Source organism: Anolis carolinensis, unplaced genomic scaffold (assembly GCF_035594765.1).
Source record: "Anolis carolinensis isolate JA03-04 unplaced genomic scaffold, rAnoCar3.1.pri scaffold_14, whole genome shotgun sequence".
In the NCBI taxonomy this organism is placed as follows: Eukaryota; Metazoa; Chordata; class Lepidosauria; order Squamata; family Dactyloidae; genus Anolis; species Anolis carolinensis.
In genome coordinates this window covers 15,653,092-15,671,960 of record NW_026943825.1, presented here as the reverse complement: position 1 = coordinate 15,671,960, position 18,869 = coordinate 15,653,092, and the positions used below count along the sequence as shown (strand labels likewise).

At 44.3% G+C, this 18,869-nt stretch overlaps 2 protein-coding genes across 3 annotated transcripts in view; one reads left to right on the top strand and one right to left on the bottom strand.

Annotated features, from left to right (window-relative positions):
- The window catches only part of thbs3 (thrombospondin 3), a 32,908-nt gene extending 25,935 nt beyond the window's left edge, over positions 1–6,973 (bottom strand). The window contains exon 1 of one of the 2 annotated variants that reach the window (XM_062964969.1): positions 6,825–6,973. Coding sequence is in view for 1 of the 2 variants with exons in the window: in XM_062964968.1 (XP_062821038.1) it covers positions 1,959–2,124 (166 nt within the window). In the remaining variant the exon portion in view is untranslated. Of the gene's footprint in view, positions 1–1,958; positions 2,604–6,824 lie in introns of those variants that run through there. The other variant, XM_062964968.1, reaches the window with a different exon arrangement.
- Positions 6,974–7,044: 71 nt separating this feature from the next.
- mtx1 (metaxin 1) lies at positions 7,045–17,140 on the top strand. The gene is made up of 8 exons (XM_003230021.4): positions 7,045–7,168; positions 7,261–7,330; positions 9,025–9,104; positions 9,861–9,953; positions 11,220–11,402; positions 11,586–11,662; positions 13,283–13,437; positions 14,562–17,140. The coding sequence occupies exons 1-8, from the start codon at positions 7,088–7,090 to the stop codon at positions 14,789–14,791; spliced, it is 969 nt and encodes a 322-aa protein (XP_003230069.4). The 5' UTR covers positions 7,045–7,087; the 3' UTR covers positions 14,792–17,140.
- The last annotated feature ends 1,729 nt before the right edge of the window (positions 17,141–18,869 follow it).

The following is an 18,869-nucleotide window of genomic DNA, read 5'->3' as shown; positions in this document are numbered from 1 at the left end:
CATATAGTATGAGAATTCGAAGCTCCTCTTCCAACGCCAGACCTCCCACAGCCCTACAGCTCCGAAGGCATTTCCACCTGGAAGGAAAGGCAATTCCAGGCTTCGTCGGTGGCACATTTCTCGCCCAGGCTTTTGGGTGTCAGTGGTTGGTGTGGTCTGTATTGGAAGCCAATGGAATATCATGAATGGCACACATCTTGGGGTCTTCCCAACGAGGGTGGCCACTTGGCTACCTGCCTGACTCTCCTTATATTCCCTTTGCTGCCTGCGTCTTTAAAAACAACCAAGCAAACAAGTAGAAAAGTCTGGTGGACCTTGAGTTTGGGAGTTGTAGTTCACCTGCATCCAGAGAGCACTGTGGACTCAAACAATGATGGATCTGGACCAAACTTGCAGCAAATACTCAATATGCCCAAATGTGAACACTGGCGGAGTTTGGGGAAAATAGACCTTGGCATTTGGGAGTTGTGGTTGCTGGGATTTATAGTTCACCTACAACCAAAGCGCCCCTTGAACCCTGCCAATGATAGAATTGGGCCAAACATCCCACACAGAACCCCCACGACAAACAGAAAATCCTGGAGGGATCTGGGAGGAACTGACAGTGATTTGGGGGAGATGTAGAGATATCCAGAGATGGGGGAATCCTCTCTTGGGTGGCTTTAGCTGGCCCTGATTGTTTTTGCCACTTCGTCATCCTTTCTGCATTTAATTGGGCGTATCTCCCCCTATCGCTGTTTCCTTTCGCCTTCCTTCTTTCTTGGGCTACTTCCAGTGTCTCAACAGACAACCATCTTGCCTTCTTGGTTTTCTTTTTCTTTGGGACATACTTTGTTGCTGCCTCCTGAACAATATTGTGGACTTCTGTCCATAGTTCTTCTGGGACTCTATTTATTAAATCTAGACCCTGAAATCTATTCTTCACCTCCACTGCATATTCACTGGGAATATTTGTGAGATCATACCTAATTCGTCTGTGTATTTTCCCCATTCTCTTTAGTCTGATTCTAAAGTTTGTAATAAGAAGTTCGTGATCTGAACTACAGTCAGCTCCAGGTCTTGTTTTCACCGACTGGATGGATGTCCGCCACCTTTGGCTGCAGAGGATGTAGTCAATCTGATTTCGGTGTTGACCATCTGGTGAAGTCCATGTGTAAAGCCATCTTTTAGGTTGTTGGAAGAGAGTGTTTGTTATGCACAGAGAGTTTTCCTGGCAAAATTCTATCAGCCTACGTCTTGCTTCATTTTGTTGTCCCAGACCATGCTTGCCTGTGATCCCGGTTATCATTTGACTGCCCACCTTAGCATTCCAATCTCCTGTAATGAGAATAATGTCTCTTTTTGGTGGCAGATCATAGAATCATAGAATAGTAGAGTTGGAAGAGACCTCATGGGCCATCCAGCCTCGGGGGTGTTTTGAATGCGATTTCCTGCTTCTTAGCGGGGGGTTGGACTAGATGGCCTGTGAGGTCTCTTCCAACTCTACTATTCTATGATTCTATGATCTGCAGCACTTAGTGGATAACACACCAAAAAGAGACATTGTAAGCCTGTCCTTTGCAGCCAAAGGTGGTGGACATCCATCCAGTCTGTGAAAACAAGACCTGGAGCTGACTGTAGTTCAGATCCTCGTAGAACTTATCTAATTCTGCTTCTTCAGCAGCTGCGGTTGGGACGTATGTTTAGATCACTGTGATGTTAAATGGCTTTCTGGGGGACACCTCTGTCGGGTGGTTTAGCTGGCCCTGATTGTTTCCTGTCTGTTTTTTTTTTTAAGTGTTGCAAGGCTATTCAGTGTGATCAAGCTGGCCAGTGGCAAAGAAAAGAGTTGACTCCCCAACTTCTTGAGTCCGGCTTCCTTTCCTCTTTCACTCTCCTATCCTTTCGCCCTTCCTTCTCTCCTTCCTTCTCCCCCCCCCCCCCCCCCCCCAACACACAGGCTTGCATCTTCTTCTTACCTTGCATCTCCTGCCTGGCCGCCCGGGCTGGGCCCCCGAAGAGGAAGGCGGGGAGGAAGAGGAAGAGGAAGGGGAAGCGGAGGGGGTCTCTGTGGGGCAGCTGCCGCTCCATGGCTGCTTCCAGGAGGGAGGAGGGCTTCTGGGCCGCCCCCTCCCCTCTCCCCATCCCGGCCAATCTTCCTCCTCCTCCCCAGTGACCTCATTGCTTCCTCGGGTCGCCTCCCTGGAAAAGCCTTGGCTGCCTTCCCTGCGGCCTGGACCGCATCCCTCCAGATGGGGAAGAGATCTATAGATTTCCTCTCCTCCTCCTCTTCTGCTTCCTCTTTTTCTTCTCCTTTTTCATCTGCCTTCTTCTTTCCCTCCTTCCTCTTCCTCTCCTTCATCTCTTCCCGTTCTTCCTCTCCTTCTCGTCACCTCCTCCTCTTCTCATTCTTCCTTTCCTTCCTCTCCTCCTCCTCCCTCTTCTCCTCCTCATTCTTCCTCTTCTCCTTCCACTTATCTTTCCTCTTCTTGTTTCCTCCTCTTCATCTCCTCCTCTTCTTCTCCTTTATCCCCACCTTCTTCCTCTTCTTCATCGCCTCCTCCTCTTCTCCCCATTCTTCTTCTTATCCTGCCTCTTCTTCATCGCCTCCTCCTCCTCTCATTCTTATTCTCCTTCTTCCTCTTCTCCTTTGCCTCCTTCTCCTCCTCTTCTTATTCTCCTCCCTCTTCTTACTCTTCTTCTCCTCCTTATCTTTCCTCTTCTTGTTTCCTCCTCTTTCCTCTTGTCTCTTCCTCTCCTCCTTTTCTTACTCTCCTTCCTCTTCTTCATCGCCTTTCTCATCTTCTCCTTCTAGGAGCCTCCGGTGGCCTAGGGGATAAAAGCCTCATGACTTGAAGGTTGGGTTGCTGACCTGAAAGCTGCCAGGTTCGAATCCCACCCGGGGAGAGCGTGGATGAGCTCCCTCTATCAGCTCCAGCTCCATGCGGGGACATGAGAGAAGCCTCCCACAAGGATGGTAAAAACATCAAAAACATCCGGGCATCCCCTGGGCAACGTCCTTGCAGACAGCCAATTCTCTCACTCCAGAAGCAACTCCGGTTGCTCCTGACACGGAAAAAAAAATCTTCTCCTTCTTCTTCTACTCCTTTGTCTCCTTCTCTCTTCTCCTTCCTCTTCTTCGTCACCTCCTTTTCTCCTCCTCCTCCTTCCTCATTTCTTTTCTCTTGCCTCCTCCTCTTCTCATTATCCTCTTCTTCTTTCTCTTCTTATTCTCCTTCCTCTTCTTCTTGTCTCCTCCTTTTTCTTCTTATTCTCCTTCCTCTTCTTCATCCTTTGTTCTTCCTCTCCTCCTCCTCTCGTCTTCATCTCCTCTTGTTTCTCCTCCACCTCTTATTCTCGGTTCTCCTCGTCTTACCTTTCCTCTTCTTCTTTGTCTCCTCTTCTTCTCTTTCTCCTTCTTACTCTTCTTCTCCTTCAAAGTGTGTGATTGTTAGCCACCTTGATTATCCTCAGGGGGAAAGGCAGGGAATAAATATATTAAATGCAAATAATCAATAAATTCCTCTTCTTCTTTTATTTATTTATCTACGACACTTCCACCCTGCCTTTCTCAACCCCAAAGGGGACTCAAGGTGGCTTTACTCATAGGCAACTATTCGATGCCTTTAAAAACAATGTACAATAAAACAAACATTTAAAATGGAATTATAAAATACAATTATAACAATTAAAACATTTAAAACAATACCGTCACAATTAATCACACGATCCACAAACGTAGTCCAAGCCATTCCAATAGTCTTTGCTTTATTATGTTATTATTGTTAGAATGATGATGATTATTTTTATTTACTACTAGCTTAGATACCCGACGATGCCCGTGTTAGATTTTGAAATAATACAGAGAAGGGATTCCCCGAAGTACAAAGGCAAGAGGCCACTACAAACAGAAATATAATCCAATAATATAAGCTATAAGACAGTTTTTCATATGTAGTAGAGTCTCGCTTATCCAAGCTAAACAGGCCAGCAGAAGCTTGGATAAGCGAATATCTTGGATAATAAGGAGAGATTAAGGAAAAGCCTATTAAACATCAAATTAGGTTATGATTTTACAAATTAAGCACCAAAACATCATGATATACAACAAATTTGACAGAAAAAGTAGTTTAATACGCATAACCTAATTTGATGTTTAATAGGCTTTTCCTTAATCCCTCCTTATTATCCAACATATTTGCTTATCCAACATTCTGCCGGCCCATTTATGTTGGATAAGTGAGACTCTGTATATATATGGACCCCTGTTGGTGGCACAGTGTGTTAAAGCGCTGAGCTACAGAACTTGCGGACTTAAAGGTCCCAGGTTCAAATCCCAGGAGCGGAATGAGCGCCCGATGTTAGCCCCAGCTCCTGCCAACCTAGCAGTTCGAAAACATGCCAATGTGAGTAGATCAATAGGTACCGCTCCTATTGGCGGGAAGGTAACGGCGCTCCATGCAGTCATGCCTATGGCCACATGACCTTGGAGGTGTCTATGGACAACGCCGGCTCTTCGGCTTAGAAATGGAGATGAGCACCAACCCCCAGAGACAGACATGACTGGACTTAACGTCAGGGGAAAACCTTTACCTTTACCTATATATATACCCTGTTTCCCCGAAAATAACAGTGTCTTATATTAATTTTTGCTCCCAAAGATGTGCTAGGTCTTATTTTCAGGAGATGTCTTATTTTTCCACAAAGACGAATTCACATTTATAGTTGAATTTTTTAAAAATGGAAATTTATTATCTACTGTACAGTAGTTATCACAAACTAGCATAACCAAACTGTGAATCCTTTCAAGAATTTCTATATTATATTTTATTGCTATACTGTTTTTAATTACTGTTTTAAATTTCTGTTCGTATGTAAATTTATGTTGTTGTTGGGCTTGTCCCTGTGTAAGCTGCCCTGAGTCCCTTCTGGGAGATGGAGGTGGGATACAAGAATAAAGTTATAATAATATTATTATTTCTTGTTACTACCTTTATTTCCATGTTCAACAATCTATGGTATGTACATTTACTGATCCTGCATGCTTCCAAACAAAAACTTTGCTAGTCCTTACTTTCGGGGGAGGCCTTATACAGTAGAGTCTCACTTATTCAATGTTCTGGATTATCCAACGCATTTTTGTAGTCAATGTTTTCAATACATCGTGATATTTTGGTGCTACATTTGTAAATACCGTAATTACTACGTAGGATTACTGCATATTGAACTACTTTTTCTGTCAAATTTGTTGTATAACATGATGTTTTGGTGCTTAATTCGTAAAATCATAACCTGATGTTTAATAGGCTTTTTCTTAATGCCTCCTTATTATCCAACATATTCGCTTATCCAACATTCTGCCGGCCCGTTTATGTTGGATAAGTGAGACTCTACTTTATTTAGCAATTCAGCAAAACCTTTACTAGGTCTTATTTTCTGGGGATGTCTTATTTTCAGGAAAACAGGGTGTGTGTGTATATATATATATATATATATAGTATATTCTATAGTGCTTGACCACTCCAACAACTATCATGTCAGACTAGTAGACTACACAGAGAAGCCATTTAAATCCACAAGCATGTGGACAACTTCAACAGAAAGGAGGAAACCATGAAAATGAACACAATCTGGCTACCAGTATTTAAAAAAAAACTCACAAATCAGAACAGTAGATGGGAAGCAACACTCTGAGGGCAGAGGAGCTCCAGGGACGGCTAATGACTCTGAACAAAGGATGCCCCCCAAGGCAAGAGACGAACCTTTCCAATGCTAATTAAGGTGATTAACTGAAACATTAATGCTAGCTTCCAACTGACAAAAGACTCTTCTCACACCCTGGACTCTCCACAGATATGTATTAACCTCTTTGTTTAGTTTTCTCCATGCCTCACAACCTCTGAGGATGCCTGCCATAGCTGTGGGCGAAACGTCAGGAGAGAATACTTCTGGAACATGGAGATATATTCCTCACAACCTCTGAGGATGCCTGCCATAGATGTGGGCGAAACGTCAGGAGAGAATACTTCTGGAACATGGACATATATTCCTCACAACCTCTGAGGATGCCTGCCATAGATGTGGGCGAAACGTCAGGAGAGAATACTTCTGGAACATGGAGATATATTCCTCACAACCTCTGAGGATGCCTGCCATAGATGTGGGCGAAACGTCAGGAGAGAATACTTCTGGAACATGGAGATATATTCCTCACAACCTCTTAGGATGCCTGCCATAGATGTGGGCGAAACGTCAGGAGAGAATACTTCTGGAACATGGAGATATATTCCTCACAACCTCTGAGGATGCCTGCCATAGATGTGGGCGAAACGTCAGGAGAGAATACTTCTGGAACATGGAGATATATTCCTCACAACCTCTGAGGATGCCTGCCATAGATGTGGGCGAAATGTCAGGAGAGAATACTTCTGGAACATGGACATATATTCCTCACAACCTCTGAGGATGCCTGCCATAGATGTGGGCGAAACGTCAGGAGAGAATACTTCTGGAACATGGAGAAATATTCCTCACAACCTCTGAGGATGCCTGCCATAGATGTGGGCGAAATGTCAGGAGAGAATACTTCTGGAACATGGAGATATATTCCTCACAACCTCTGAGGATGCCTGCCATAGATGTGGGCGAAACGTCAGGAGAGAATACTTCTGGAACATGGCCAGACAGCCCGGAATACATACAGCAACCCTTCTATAGTATTCTTTCTCCCTTCGTGGGGAAAGGGATGCCTGTGGGCGGCGCCCAGGCCCAGGCCTCTTGTGTTGACGCTCTGTTTGGGCCCGTCGCCATGGAAACGGGGCCTACTGCGAAGGAGGAAGCCTCACCGTTTCCAGCCCAAAGGGCCCCGTAAAGAGGGAAGGAAGGAAGGAAAGGGGAACAAATGGATCCTTCCCAAGCGCGGCTTGGCTCCGGCCTGCGCTTTGTTGTGCTCTCTCTCCATGGCAACCGGTTTGGGTAGACTCCAACGCTTGTTTCGGGCCCGGGCTGGGTTTAGAACAGGCCCATGAACCAGCCAATAGGGGGAGGTTCCGCCTTAGCCCCGCCTCCCCCGCGTTCCCCTCGCAGTTCCGCTTCCGGGCGAAACAAGATGGCGGCTCCTGTGGAGTTCTTCTGCTGGGCGGGCGGCTGGGGCCTGCCGTCGGTGGACCCTCCGTGCCTGGCCGTCCTGGTGGGTGGCAGAGGGGCCTGGGGCGAGGGCAGGGCTCCTCGGACAGGCGAGGGTGGGCCTCATGTCCGGCTTTGCTTCCTCCCCCTCCCTAGGCCTACGCGCGCTTCACGGGCGCGCCCCTCAAGGTCCACAAGGTCAGCAGCCCCTGGAGGAGCCCCTCAGGTGAGCCCCACGCACGCCTCGCAGGGCGGCCTGCCTTTGAGGGAGAGGAAGGAGACCCTGGGGAGGGGGTAGGAGGCCAGCTTCCTGTTGGAATTCAACCCCACACTGCCCAAGTCTCAAGTCCTCAATGAGGAACAGTTTAGTTAGCTTACAATAGGTATAGGTAAAGGTTTTCACCAGACATGTAAGTCCAGTCGTGTCCAACTGGGTGTTGGTGCTCATCTCCATTTCTAAGCTGAAGAGCCGGCGTTGACTGTAGACACCTCCAAGGTTATGTGGCCACTGGCATGATTGCATGGAGTGCCATTGCCTTCCTGCTAGAGCGGTACCTATTGATCTCACATAATAATAATAATAATAATAACTTTATTTTTTATACCCCGCCCCATCTCCCCGGAGGGACTCAGAGCGGCTTACATGGGGCCATGCCCGACATAAAAATACAATAACAGCGATAAAACAGTAAAACAATTTCACATCAATAAAACATCAACATCAGTAAAACAGTCATAAAAATCAGCATATTGCATAAAATGTTAAAAACAGGAGGCTAAAACACAGATCTGGGCCAAAGTGCAGAAAACTTCACATAGGAGAGGTAGATTCATAGCTAAAAAAGTCAATAAAGTGTAAAGTAATAATTGCCACATTCGCAGATTTCCGAACTGCTAGATTGTCAGAAGCTGGGGCAAACAATGGGAGCTCGCCCCACTCCCCAGATTGGAACTGTCAACCTTTTGGTCAGCACATTCAGCAGCTCAGTGGTTTAACCCACTACGCCACCAGGGGCTCCATTGTGAGATATATGCAGCCCGAAAAACTCACAGCAACCCAGTGATTCCTGCCATGAAAGCCTTCGACAACACATGTTTTTTCTGGGCCTGAATATATTACACAAGATTTATCTAGCCTAAAATGATACATTTTAATATATTGAGTTTATGGTTCCCATCCCCTTGATCAGGTCATGTAAGTGTTATTTATTGCTATAATTGTATTATTTTACTTGGCTTTAAAATGTGTTATTAATGTTTGTGTTATTTTTATGATTGGAAACCGCCCTGAGTCCCATGTGGGAGATAGGACGGTATATAAATAAAGTTTTATTATTATTATTATTTTATTAAGACTCCTGACCTCACGATTGTGTTAAAAGACAAAGTATGGATTGTCGATGTCGCAATCCCAGGTGATGGTAGGATTGAGGAGAAATAGCTGGAAAAGCTGACACGATATGAGGATTTAAAGATCGAATTGCAAAGACTGGCACAAGCCAGTCAAGGTGGTCCCAGTGGTGATGGGCACACTGGGTGCAGTGCCTAAAGGCCTTGACCTGCACTTGAACACAATCGGTGCTGACAAAATCCCCACCTGCCAGCTGCAGAAGGCCACCTGACTGGGATCTGCCCGCATTATTCGCCGATACATCACACAGTCCTAGACACTTGGGAAGCATCTGACGTGTGATCCAATACAACAGCCAACAGAGTGTCTACTGTGGACTCATCTTGTTGTATTTCAAATAATAATAATAATAATAATAATAATAATATCACACAGTCCTAGACACTTGGGAAGTTTCTGATGTGTGATCCAATACAACAGCCAACAGAGTGTCTGCTGTGGACTCATCTTGTTGTGTTTCAAATAATAATAATAATAATAATAATAATATCACACAATATCTTCCGCAGGGACCCTCCCGGCCCTGAAGACCCCGGATGAAGGCGTCCTCTCCGACCCCCAGCAGATCATCACCTACCTCAGGAAGCAGGTAGGCGCTCATTTCAATGCCCTTCTCTCCAGAGAGCAAGGGCTGAGGGGTGTTGCAACTCAGTATAGCCAGAGTGAGGATGAAGAAGGGGATTCTGGGTTTCAGATACAAGAGCCAGTTGAGCCAGAAGATGGGCTGCAGGAAGATGGCATGGGAATACAGGCTGATTCAGAAGCTCGAGAATTGCAGTTTGAGCAGAATGATCTGACCCCAGAAGCCATAGATAACATCCAGGATGACATTCCCATGGGAATTAAGGAGCAAGAGAGGTCTCAAGTCCCGGTTAAGGTGCAAGGTAACGAGGACCTTGAAATATCTAGGGCAGACCGGTTGTTATGGAGAGGAGTTCAGGTCCGCAGGAGTGAGAGGCTGGCGGGAAAGAAAGAGGCCTCTTCAGGGAAGAGAAATGCTTTTCTGGGGTGCTTTTAAAAGTGTGTGTTTGCAGATGGATCTTCGTCAAAGCAAATTCTCGCTTCCCCTGTGTGGATGTTCATGCTTCATGCCTAAGAGAAGTTTTCTGGATCTTTGTAACCTTTGGGCCTTTTGTTCTTTGGAATCTATTGTCTACTGTTTTGACCTACGAATTATTGGATTGCTATGGCTTATGGACTTATCCTTCTCCTCTGTTTCATCTTCGATCCTCCTTTTCATTCTCCTTTTCCCCCACTTCCTCTTTCCCTCCTTGTCCTCTACTTTTTCCTTCTCTTCCCCTTCTTCCCCTTTCTCCTCTTCCCCTTCCTCCTCCTCTTCCTCTAGAGATTCAACGCAGACTATGATCTCTCTGCCCGGCAAGGGGCCGACACGCTGGCCTTCGTGTCGCTGCTGCAGGAGAAGCTTCTTCCGGTGCTGGTGAGTCCAAAACAGAGTTGGGAACTGCTTCAAAGCCTCCAAAGAAGGAGTTTCCAGCAGACTCTGAGGCAGTGAGTTCCACTGTTGAACAGTTCTTCTTGCAGCCTGGAAATTCTTCCTTTTTAAAAAGTTTTTTATTGTAAATAGTGCTACGTAAAATTATACAAACGTTCAGAACATTTTCCATCGGTAACACATGTTTACATTCTTCCTCATTTTTCTCCCTCCCTCCCCTCCACAGGAACCGTTTACAATTTTTCTATATTTATTACTATTGTTCGATCATGAGGATAATCTTGTTTAATTCCTTATATTTGTCTTTACCCTTTATTCTGTAAATTAAGTCTTTCCATTTTGCCTCCCATGTCTTTCTGATTTGGCCGTTTCTATAGTAACTTTTCCTTTTGTTAATGTAGTCTTGGAGGAGGTAGTCTGCTAAATATTTATACCATGTTTTTATGTCCCATTTCTTTTGGTCCTTCCAGCCTAAGGCGACTGTGGCTTTAATTGCATCTAACATATAATTTATTAATCGTTCCCATTTTTTAGTTCCCCCTTCACCTTCAATTTTCTGGAGGAAAAATTGTCTCTTGTTCCAATTTATTTTTATTCCTAATAGCTCCTCCATTTCTTTCTGAATTGTTTTGTGGAACTTTTGTATTTTTTCGCAATCCTTAACTTCCTTCTTGTTTAGAAGTTCCACTCAGTGCACTTTGCCCAGCTCATTTTATGTTTTTATTGCTGTGTTTCTCAAGTGTTTTATAATGATTGTGATTTTTTAATGCCTTTTAAGTTTATTTGTGTGTTTTTGTATTTGATATTATTGTATGTTGGTTTTATATCTGTAAGCCCCCCCGAGTCCCTCTGGGGAGATGGTGGCGGGGAACAAAAATAAAATAATAATAATTATTATTATTAATCCCACCACATGTGGGTGTATGTTCCAGTTTTCCCGCAGTTGTGCCAACATTGTTTTGGGGAGGTTCTGGTTATATGGGCTAGTTGCACAGGCGTTCTATACCATTTTGTGTGGATTTTACATTGCATTTCCTTTATCTTTAAATGTTTTATTTTATTAATTGAATTTATCCAATTTTCTATTTCTCTCTCATTACAACTTGGTTCCCCCTTCCAGATTTCTGTCAAGGTATTTTTTATATTGTATAGTTTTCCTGTGATTATTTTGTAAATGTATCCTAGTTCTTCCTCATGTCCTGGTGGAATCTCTTGGCTCCCCATCTCTCTCTTTGCCTTTCTCTCTTGCAGATCCACACCTTCTGGGTGGACGCCAAGAACTACGTGGAGCTGACTCGGAAGTGGTACGCGGAGGCCATCCCCTTCCCGCTGAACTTCTTCCTGCCGGGGCGGATGCAGAAGCAGCAGCTGGAGCGGCTGCAGACGGTGTGTGGGGAAAACTGCCTCGAGAACGAAGAGGAGCTGGAAAAGGAGGTGAGCAGGACAAGACTCAAGGTGCAAGTTGTTGCATAGGCTTATAAGGTTACGAAAGACTTTACATTTCTGTGTAGTAAAGTTGTGGCCTAGCTATCTCTCTGGAGACATCTTGCCTCTCTCCATGCTCACAGAAGAGCAAAATGGAGGCTCAGAGGCTTACTTTTCTTTTGTGCCTTGCAGCTCTACCGCGAAGCCCGGGAGTGCCTGACGCTCCTCTCCCAGCGGCTCGGCCAGCAGAAGTTCTTCTTCGGGGACTCGTAAGTGCCGTTTTGTGTGTGATACAGTAGAGTCTCACTTATCCAGCACTCACTTATCCAACGTTCTGGATTATCCAACGCATTTTTGTAGTCAATGTTTTCAAAACATCATGATATTTTGGTGCTAAATTCGTAAATACAGTAATTACTACATAGCATTACTGCGTATTGAACTACTTTTTCTATCAAATTTGTTATATAACATGATGTTTTGGTGCTTAATTTGTAAAATCAGAACCTAATTTGATGTTTAACAGGCTTTTCCTTAATCTCTCCTTATTATCCAACATATTCACTTATCCAACGTTCTGCCGGCCCATTTATGTTGGATAAATGAGACTCTACTGTATTTCTGTAAGACATACTTTGGATTGAGTCGGAATCTGTACTTATGCAAAACCAGTGGACGTGCAATACATCATTAACAGATACAGGTGTCACCTGGCTTAGAAACAGACCCTGAGAAAGGAATCTAGGAGTCTCAGTGGACCACAAACTGAACATGAGAGTCAAGAGTGTGATGCAGCAGCGAAAAAAGCCAGTGCGATTCTAGGATGCCTCCATAGGAGTGTCCAGATGAAGAAAAGTAATACAGACATGGCTTGATGATAGTAATATATATGACAGAACATGAGTCAAGAGTGTGATGCAGCAGCGAAAAAGGTCAATGCGATTCTAAGCTGCACCCAAAAGTGTGTAGTGTCTAGATGGGGGAAAGTAATATAGCCATGGCTTGACAATAGTAATACAGTAGAGTCTCACTTATCCAACATTCGCTTATCCAACCTTCTGGATTATCCAAGACATTTTTGTAGTCAATGTTTTCAATATAGCGTGATATTTTGGTGCTAAATTTGTAAATACAGTAATTACAACATAACATTACTGCGTATTAAACTACTTTTTCTGTCAAATTTGTTGTATAACATGATGTTTTGGTGCTTAATTTGTAAAATCATAACCTAATTTGATGTTTAATAGGCTTTTCCTTAATCCCCCCTTATTATCCAACGTATTTGCTTATAATAATAATAATAATAATAATTATTATTATTATTATTATTTTATTTTATTTTTATACCCCGCCCCATCTCCCCAGAGGGACTCTAGATGGGGGAAAGTAATGCAGCCATAGCTTGACAATTGTGATATATATGACTGAACATGAGTCAAGAGTGTGATGTAGCTTCAAAAAAGGCCAATGTGATTCTAAGCTGCACCCAAAAGTGTCTCGTGTCAAGATGGGGGAAAGTAATACAGCCATGGCTTGACAATAGTAATATATATGACTGAACATGAGCCAAGAGTGTGATGCAGCTTCAAAAAAAGGCCAATGTGATTCTAAGCTTCATCCAAAGGTGTTTAGTGTCTAGATGGGGGAAAGTAATATAGCCATGGCATGACAATAGTAATATATATGACTGAACATGAGCCAAGAGTGTGATGCAGCTTCAAAACAGGCCAATGCGATTCTAAGCTGCATGCAAAAGTGTTTAGTGCCTGGATGGAGGAAAGTAATGTAAGCATGGCTTGACAATAGTAATTGATTCTATGAGTTATACCTGTAGTAGTGCTTGCAAACTCACTGGGACTCCCTCTGTTTCCCTCTCTCGCACCCAGGCCTGCTTCCCTGGACGCCGTGGTGTTCAGCCACCTGGCCCCGCTGCTGAAAGCCAAGCTCCCGAACGCCAAAATCCAGCAGCACCTCAAGTCTCTGCCCAACCTCTGCAACTATTGCACCTCCATCTTAAGCCTGTACTTCCCCTGGGATGAAGGTGAGCCATGCCCGCTGAGGAGCGGCTGAAAGGGCCGGGTCTGACGTGAGGGTGTGAAAGGATGTGATAATTGAAGAGGGAGCAGGCTTGAGTTCTGCTGCCCTGGAGACTTAGGACTCAGTGGGGTGATGGGTTCAAATGACAGAACAGGAGAGTCCACCTGAACATTAGGAATAACTTTCTGGTTGTAAAAAGAGCTGTTCAACAGGGGAACTCTCTGAGTCATGGGTTCAAATGGCAAGAAAGGAGCGTGCACCTGAACATTAGGAAAAACTTCCTCCCTGTGAGATTTGCTGGGTCCTGGCTGTTCAACAGGGGAACTCTCTTCTTCAGAGTCCAGTAGAAGCTCCTTCTTTAGATGCTTTTAAACAGAGGCTGGATGGCCATCTGTCAGGGATGCTTTGATTATGTCTGGTAAATGAGGGTTGGACTGGGTATCCTTTGGATAACTCCCAGGGATCTCTTCCAATTCTAGTCTTTGCTTGTATAGCTCAATTTCTCCATGTCTATGAGGTTGGATGGCCATTTGGTTATGATTAAATTAGGTTATGATTTTACAAATTAAGCACCAAAACTTCATGTTATACAACAAATTTGACAGAAAAAGTAGTTCAATACGCAGTAATGTTATGTTGTAATTACTGTATTTACGAATTTAGCACCAAAATATCACGATATATTGGAAACATTGACTACAAAAATGGCTTGGATTATCCAGAGGCTTGGATAAGCGAGGCTTGGATTAGTGAGACTCTACTGTAAATACAAAATAAATAATTATAATAAAATATAGTAACAAAATAATGCAGAATAATAGGTATAATATTAATGTAATATGAAATAAATAAATAATAATAATAATAATAATAATAATAATAATAATAATAATAATAATAATAATAATATTGGAATAGGCACCCTTCTGCAATGGGATGTGTGATCAATGTATTATCTCCTTTCCTCTGGACTCATTCCCATCCCTTGTTGCCTCTCGTACAACAGCAATCTTTATTTCTTAGTCCAAATTTGGGGAGATGGGAGGGGAGCATTGAGTCCCGGGGACGGTGGCGAAGCCTTCTGGGAGTTGTAGTCCCATGACCTTCCACTCTCTGTCTCTTCCGCAGGGGACCCGCCTCCCCCGGTGCCCAAGTCGGCCTCCAGCGACGGGAGCGAGAGCGAGGAGGAGCCCCACAAGCGCCGGAACCAGGTGCTGTCGGTGCTGGTGGGCCTGCTGGCCATGGTGGGCTACGCGCTGCTCACGGGGATCGTCTCCGTCCAGAAGCAGGGGCCGGGCACGGGGGGCCGCCGGGCCATCGCCCTCGACGAGGAGGAGGAAGAAGAGGAGGAGGAGTGAGTGAGTGAGGGGCCGCTCAGGGACCATGGGACCCCAACTCTTCCATATTTCTCATCCGTTTTCCTTCGCGTTCATTCCTTCGCCGAGGCTGCTCCTCGACTCCCCTTTTGAGCCAATTGTCACTGAGATGGCTGTGGTCGGAGGTCATTTCCCAGTGCCTTAACTGTATTTTTTACCATAGAACTCCGTCATCATCATACCAAGGGGTGGGGAACTTTCAATCAGTTAAGGGCAATGCTGTTTCACTTCTTTCCCTAAATTATGGAGGTGTCCAATTTCTGCCCTCCAGATGTCTGGGACTCCCAACTTGTCCAATGCCCAGGGATTCTGGGAGCTGAAGTCCAAAACACCAGGAGGGTCGCAGGCTTGACACCTAAAGTATTCCCAGGAACTGGTTGCTGTGAGTTTTCCGGGCTGTCTGGCCATGTTCCAGAAGCATTCTCTCCTGACGTTTCGCCCCCATCTATGGCAGGCATCCTCTGAGGTTGTGAGGTCTGTTGGAAACGAGGGCAAGTGGAATAATGTCCAGGGCGGGAGAAAGAACTCTTGTCTGCTGGACAACCAGCAGAAGTCACTCTATATAGTTAAAAATGTATATCTATGTCTGTTATTCCCAATAAGAAATATTCTGGGAGGTGTTAGCTGGCCCTGATTGCTTCCCTTCTGCAATTCTTTCAATCTCCAAGTTTGTGGAGAAGTTATTCTAGCAGCTGTCACTAGATAGTTTAAAATTATATCTTTATTTGTATCGAAATCTATGTCTGTCATTCCCAATATTCTGGGAGTTGTTAGCTGGCCCTGATTGCTTCCCGTCTGCAATTCTTTCGATCTCAAAATTTGTGCAAAAGTAATTCTAGCAGCCATCACTAGATAGTTTTAAATTATATCTTTACTTGTATCGAAATCTATGTCTGTCATTCCCAATATTCTGGGAGTTGTTAGCTGGCCCTGATTGTTTCCCTTCTGCAATTCTTTCGATCTCCAGGTTTGTGCAGAAGTTATTCTAGCAGCCATCACTAGATAGTTTAAAATTAAATCTTTATATCTAAATCTATATCTGTCATTCCCAATATTCTGGGAGGTGTTAGCTGCCCCTGATTGTTTCCCGTCTGCAATTCTTTTGATCTCCAAGTTTGTGCAGAAGTTATTCTAGCAGCCATCACTAGATAGTTTAAAATTAAATCTTTATATCTAAATCTATATCTGTCATTCCCAATATTCTGGGAGGTGTTAGCTGCCCCTGATTGTTTCCCGTCTGCAATTCTTTTGATCTCCAAGTTTGTGCAGAAGTTATTCTAGCAGCCATCACTAGATAGTTTTAAATTATATCTTTATTTGTATCTAAATCTATGTCTGTGATTCCCAATATTCTGGGAGGAGTTAGCTGGCCCTGATTGTTTCCCATCTGCAATTCATTCGATCGCCAAGTTTGTGCAGAAATTATTCTAGCAGCCATCACTAGATAGTTTAAAATTATATCTCTATATCTAAATCTATGTCTGTCATTCCCAGTACCTCTGGGAGGTGTTAGCAGGCCCTGATTGTTTCCCATCTGCAATTCTTTCGATCTCCAAGTTTGTGCAGAAGTTATTCTAGCAGCCGTCACTAGATGGTTTTAAATTATATCTTTATTTGTATCTAAATCTATGTCTGTCATCCCCAATATTGTGGGAGGTGTTCGCTGGCCCTGATTGTTGCCCGTGTGCAATTCTTTCGATCTCCAAATTTGTTCAGAAGTTATTCTAGCAGCCATCACTAGATAGTTTAAAATCATATCTTTCTTCATATCTAAATCTATGTCTCTCATTCCCAGTATTCAGGGAGGTGTTAGCTGGCCCTGATTGTTGCCCGTCTGCAATTCAGTGCTAATCAAGCTGACCAGTTGCAACATTCCCACTTGCCCCCAACAGAGAAGGGTTCTTTCTCCCACCCTGGAGATATATCAACCCCACTTGCCTAGTTTCCAACAGACCTCACAACCTTTGGGCATGCCTGCCATAGATGTGGGCGAAATGTCAGGAGGGAATGCTTCTGGAATATAGCCATATGGCCCGGAAAACTCACAGAAACTTAGTGATTCTGTCCATGAAAGCCTTCGAGATAATACTTTTATTATTATGGGGTGAAGCTGCCTTTGCGCCCGCAGCCTGGCTTTTGGATCCAGAGCGGGTGACGTCCTCCTTGGCAGTTTTCTCGGGGCGGGGAAAGGCGCCTGGCTGCGTCTGCGGCTCCGACTTGCGGTTGACCCATTTATTTTGGCAAGGGCGGACGGGGGAGTTTCTGGAATCCAGAGGGTTTCGGCTTGTGGAAAAGGGGAAAAAAATTAAATAAACGCTGCAATTTTGGTGATGTTTGCTTTTCCCCCTTGAGTGCTTGCAAAGCTGGGTGGCCTTTTGACTGTGTCATCCCAAAGAAGGGACTTTTCTCCAACCCATCCTTCCAAAGCAGATACAACGAGGGCATTCTTTGAAAACAAACACGTTAAGTGTTCTCGGCAGGAACGTTCGACAGCACAGCTGGGAGTCCTTAAGGGAAACGGCTACCGTTTCCATTTAGTCTGTGCCAAATGCTAACATCATCATCGACCACAGGGCAGATCGTTCTAAAAGCTTCTCTTAACTCCTTCATGGCCCAAGGAGTCTCTTCCAACCCTCATTATTATTATTATTATTATTATTATTATTATTATTATTATTATTATTATTTTATTATGACACAGCAAACGAGATAGATATGCTGGATTTCGTCTCACAAAACCACAAGTCGAACACTTCCCAAGTGTCTAGGACTGTGTGATGTATTTTTGAATGATGCGCGCAGATCCCAGTCGGGTGGCCTTTTGCAGTTGGCAGATCGTAATTTTGTCAATGTCTATTGTTTCCAAATGCCGGCTGAGATCTTTTGGCAGGGCACCCAGTGTGCCCATCACCACTACTATTATTACTATTATTATTATTATTATTATTATTATTATTATTATTATTATTATTAACATTGAGGCTGGGTGGCCATCTGCCGGGGGTGCTTTGCTTGTGCTTTTGGCGCACTCTTCCAACCCTCTTTATTGTTGTTTTGTTGTTGTTGTTATTAAATTGAGGCTGGGTGGCCATCTGTCAGGGGTGCTTTGCTTGTGCTTTTGGTGCACAAAGGCAGAAGGGGGTTGGACTAAATGACCCAAGGGCTCTCTTCCAACCCTCTATTATTATTATTATTATTATTTTATTATGACACAGCAAACAAGATAGATATGCTGGATTTCGTATCACAAAATCACAAGTCAAACACTTCCCAAGTGTCTAGGACTGTGTGATGTATTTTCGGATGATGCGCGCAGATCCCAGTCGGGTGGCCTTTTGCAGTTGGCAGATCGTAATTTTGTCCATGTCTGTTGTTTCCAAATGCCGGCTGAGATCTTTTGGCACGGCACCCAATGTGCCCATCACCACCGGGACCACCTGCACTGGTTTCTGCCAGAGTCTTTGAAGTTCAGTCTTGAGGTCCTGAGAGCGGCTGAGTTTTTCCTGTTGTTTTTCGTCAATGCAACTGTCACCTGGGATGGCAACATCAATGATCCAAACCTTGTTCTTTTCCACAACTGTGATGCCTGGTGTGTTGTGTTCCAGAACTTTGTCAGTCTGGATTCGGAAGTCCCACAGTATCTTTGCGTGCTCATTTTCCAATACTTTTGCAGGTTTGTGATCCCACCAGTTCTTTGCTGCTGGGAGGTGGGACTTGAGGCATAAGTTCCAATGAATCATTTGGGCCACATAGTTGTGCCTCTGTTTGTAGTCTGTCTGTGCGATTTTCTTACAGCAGCTGAGGATATGATCCATGGTTTCGTCGGTTTCCTTGCACAGTCTGCATTTTGGGTCATCAGCTGATTTTTCAATCTTGGCCTGAATGGCCTTTGTCCTGATGTCTTGCTCCTGGGCTGCAAGGATCAGGCCTTCTGTCTCCTTCTTCAGGGTCCCATTCGTGAGCCAGAGCCAGGTCTTCTCCTTATCAGCTTTTCCTTCAATTTTGTCAAGGAACTTTCCATGCAGTGTTTTGTTGTGCCAGCTGTCAGCTCTAGTTTGTA